Source organism: Coffea arabica, chromosome 11e (assembly GCF_036785885.1).
Source record: "Coffea arabica cultivar ET-39 chromosome 11e, Coffea Arabica ET-39 HiFi, whole genome shotgun sequence".
NCBI lineage: Eukaryota > Viridiplantae > Streptophyta > Magnoliopsida > Gentianales > Rubiaceae > Coffea > Coffea arabica.
The window spans coordinates 30,725,844-30,730,252 of record NC_092331.1 but is presented as its reverse complement, the minus strand read 5'-3'; the positions used below and the strand labels follow the sequence as shown (position 1 = coordinate 30,730,252).

Sequence of the window (4,409 nt, the reverse complement as noted above, 5' to 3'; positions counted from 1 at the left end):
ATAGATAATGCCGTTGTCTTAGAGTAAAAGTAAGGTGATGTGAATCATTAATCATATTGATAAGCGTAATAATAGGATTTAGTATACGAGTAATGTGTGATTCATAACACATTATGAATGGTAATATACATTTATGTTGTCATTTATGTACATACTATTCATGAAGTGTTGCAAATTAGGGTGTTTGATGCATAATTGGTAGGAGCAGAAGTAATGGATTGCAGCAAATTGGCAGAAGATGGGACTCCTGAGTTAGGAATGGAGTTCAGCAGTGAAGAGGATGCATAGAAGTTTTACAACAAGTATGCCTTTAAAATGAGTTTTAGTGTACGTAAAGACTATCTAAATAATGACAAAGACGGCGTGACCACGTCTAGGAGATATAGTTGCTGCAAGGAAGGTGTGAAGCGCAAGTACGAAGGTGATGTGATGCCAAAGAGGACACGAGTGCCGACGAAAACAGGGTATGGAGCTAAAATGGTTATCGTGTTGCTTAGAGGGACAATGAAGTACCGTGTGCATGACCTTGTTTTAGAGCATAACCATGAGTTGCACATTGCTCAATGTGCGCACATGATACCATCACAAAGAAAAGTGAGTGTGGCTCAAGGATTCCAAGCTGAAATAAGCGAAGATGCTGGGATTTCATTGAAACAGAGCCATGAGCTTATGGGAAAGGAGGCAGGTGGGATGAGCAATGTGGGATATACTCGGGATAATCTTAAACGATATCTTCGAACGAGATGGGAAAGGAGCTTGAAATATGGAGAAGCAGATAGTATGCTGAATTATTTTCAAGAGCAAACACTTGAGAATCCATCCTTTTTTCATGCCGTACAGCTGGACTGTGAAGAACAGATAACGAATATCTTTTGGGCTGATGCAGGAATGTTAATTAACTACAACTTTTTTGGAGACGTAGTCACATTCGACACAACCTACAAAACAAATAAAGAATACCGGCCACTTGGAGTATTTGTGGGTTTTAACCAACATAGGCAAATTGTGATATTCGGTGCTGCCCTTATGTATGATGAGACGATAGATTCTTTCAAATGGGTGTTTGGTACATTTCTAGAAGCAATGTGCAGAAAGCGTCCAAGCACCATACTAACAGACCAAGATCACGCCATGGCAGCCGCTTTTTCACTTGTCATGCCCCAAACGTTTCACGGTCTATGTACGTTTCATATAAGACGTAATTTTATGAAACATCTTGGCAATCACTACAAGGAAAGTAGTGACCTTCCATACATGTTTGGTGCCTGCATGTATGAGATTGAAGAAGTTGAACAATTCAACAGGGTGTGGGAGGCGATGGTGAAGAAACACAATCTTGAAAATAATGAATGGCTTTCCGGGCTGTATCGAATTCGTGATAAGTGGGCAAGGTGTATGATGAAAGAAAGATGGACCGCGGGAATACAAAGCATCCAACTTAGCGAAAGCCTAAATGCAGCAATTAAAAATTATTTGAAACTGGATCACGACCTTGTGCAGTTCTTTAGACATTTCAATCGGGTGGTTGATGATAAGAGACATAATGAACTCATCGTAGAATATGAAATGAGGCAAAAGCTCCCCATGGTTGGGTTGAGGCAAACACCTATGCTTGTGCATGCTGCAGATACATATTCACCAACCGTATTTGTTGCATTCCAAAATGAATATGGCGAGTCCACAGCTATGGTTATATTGAAATGACAAAATGCAGGGATGTTTGTGGAGTTTGCTGTCATGAGATATGATGGAGGACCTGAAAGAATAGTGGTATTCAATAGGAATGATCTAAGTGTACGCTGTAGTTGCAAAAAATACGAGAATGAAGGAATTTTGTGTGGGCACGCGTTGAAGGTATTTGATACCGTGGGCATAAAGACAATTCCTCCTGAATACGTTAAGAGGCGATGGACAAAAAGAGCTCGGACTGGAGACTGTTTTGATCGGCGAGGACGGGAAATTATGGCTGATCCAAAAGCAATCATTTCAACTCGTTATCGGGAACTCGCTCCAGCCATGATTAAGGTCGCAACTCGAGCAGCAATGTCGGAGGACACCAGCAAAGTAGTAATCACCGTCATATCCGTTTTGGCAAAGAGAGTTGAGCTCCTCCTCTCAGAAAATGAAGAGCAACCTTCGCAAAATCATAAAAATCTGAATGTAGAGGAACGTGATAAAATTGAAATTGTAAATGAAATGGGAGAGGTAGTAGTCGCAAGAGGCATTAAAAAACGAGCCGGTGGGAAGAGAAATAGAGTGATGCGAAGTTGTGTCGATAAATTTGACAGAGTAAAAAGAAATTCTAGATTGTCAAGGACTACACAGACTACGGTATGGATCCATTTTTTTTTATGGTAAACATTTATGATAAAACATTCTTATTATATTTCCGTTAACTCAAGTTTAGGTACCATTCACTATGAAGTAACATTATTGTCGTGTCAATAATACAGGTCTCAGAATCGGAGCCGACGTCACTTGAATTTGATGAACACATGTTTTTGGGATGCCGTTCATCTACTGACTCTGTTTCGGTTAGTATAAAATGGTCATGGCTTTAGCTTTTATTTAGATGTTTCTAATAGCATAATTAGTTACATCGATGTTACATTATGTGATAATTTTGTTACGCCCGTCATCCCTCCTGATATACCTATTTTGTTTGTCTTATACAATTATTTGACCATTCTAAACTCATAGACGCATTCAAGGAGCCAGTCGGTGAATGGCTCTCCAAACGCTGTTGCTCCCGAAATCGAGGAAAGTGAAATGGTATGCATACATTTAGTAGGAAAAATAAAGACTTTGTTATTCGTATCGTACAACTACTTTTTTGCTTATTGTAATGGTGGGCACCTAAACGCTTCAAAGCATGTCTATTATGTAGTTAACGTATGATCGCTTCTATAACAAATTATTTTGTATTATCCGAAGGTCCTCCGGTTGCCTAATCAGGGGCTTCCTGCAACAGTCCCCTACAGAATGGATCCACCCTAAATTTTCTATTTTTTCCAAGCATAACTCCGTCAGAGATATCTTAATGGTCTGATATATCATTTTTTTTTATATTGTCTTGTCCAATTTAGCTTTTGAAGTGAGCAATATAGGCACTGGTAATGATTTGTTGATAGTTGAATAGTTATATTATATAATGTAGGAGGAGCGTGCGGCAATTTCAATACACCGTGACATTGATGCATATCATGTATTTTCACCATCACCACAGGTGACAAACTTTTATCGTTACATCACATGTTTATGTAGTATTGTTAATTGGATACTTGGACACCGTATATTATTAATCGTATGTTCCATTAGGTGTATTGGCTGATTTGCCATCGTTATGCATTTCAGGAAATAAACAACACCCAGAGTTTGCAACTAGCTGTTGGCGTCGCCCCCCGCAGAAGTAGGTTGATGAATGATGTGTACGTCTAATTTTTTAATGACACATTAAGTGGTTGACCAAACTATTGAGTTCCAATTATTCATTCACCAAGTCAACCTCATTTATTGATGTTAGTACTTCTCTGTTGAAGATATTGTTCAGTTTCAATCGCTTCCATATTGTCAGTTTCTTTTAATCTACAATTTTGAAATGAATTAGTGCATGTTGACTGTAACTGACTAGATTTTTTTTTATTTTCATACATTAGTTGTCCTGAACGAGATTTGCGGTGTTTTTCGACGAACATTTGTTATTGGACCTCCATGTCGGCAATGTTGGGAATGCTGCATATCTACGTTACAAGCACTTAATAAGCTGTTACAAGTTATTCATGTGCCTGTACAGGGACCTTCAATGTTTCACTCTGTTCAAACTTAGACAAGTGGGTTACAATTGTATTAATTTTCAGTATTAGTAGTCATCAATTGTTCTGTAATGGGTTGTATAAGTTGTTAAGAAATTATAAAGTCGACCGAAAATTAGAGTAACAATTTTTGCAATACGATTGAACGTTCTTCTTTATGATTATGGTATTTTTCATAGAATACCATAACAAATGGCTGTCGTGATATATATAGTATTGTCCAACAGTCAGCTCCAATTGTAAATAACATCTTTATTGGCATGGATGGCACTTAGAATGGTTATATGTATCATATAGCAATCGGCCTTAACAAATTGTTATTATTTTGTTACGACGCCTTGGTGAATTATTATGTGTCATTTAGTCACCAAAAATTTTTCATAATTCACTACATATGGGTTACATTTTCAGAATGAACGGTTCGCACCATTGACATAATGTATTACAGGCATTTCAATAGGTATTACAAGAATCTTCCTAATTTAATTATGATCAAATAACCACGCGACCACAATAAGGTAATAGTTGCGCAGAAGAAAATGATAGTGTGAGGGGACAACTAATTTCGTTTGTCAAAACTAAGTTTTATAATGCAAC

At 37.8% G+C, this 4,409-nt stretch overlaps 1 protein-coding gene across 1 annotated transcript; it reads left to right on the top strand.

The window, feature by feature from the left end:
• Positions 1-315: 315 nt before the first annotated feature.
• Positions 316-1,704, top strand: LOC113718222 (protein FAR1-RELATED SEQUENCE 5-like). Its single transcript, XM_027243137.1, has one exon. It carries the CDS (start codon positions 316-318, stop codon positions 1,702-1,704), a length of 1,389 nt encoding a protein of 462 aa, XP_027098938.1.
• The last annotated feature ends 2,705 nt before the right edge of the window (positions 1,705-4,409 follow it).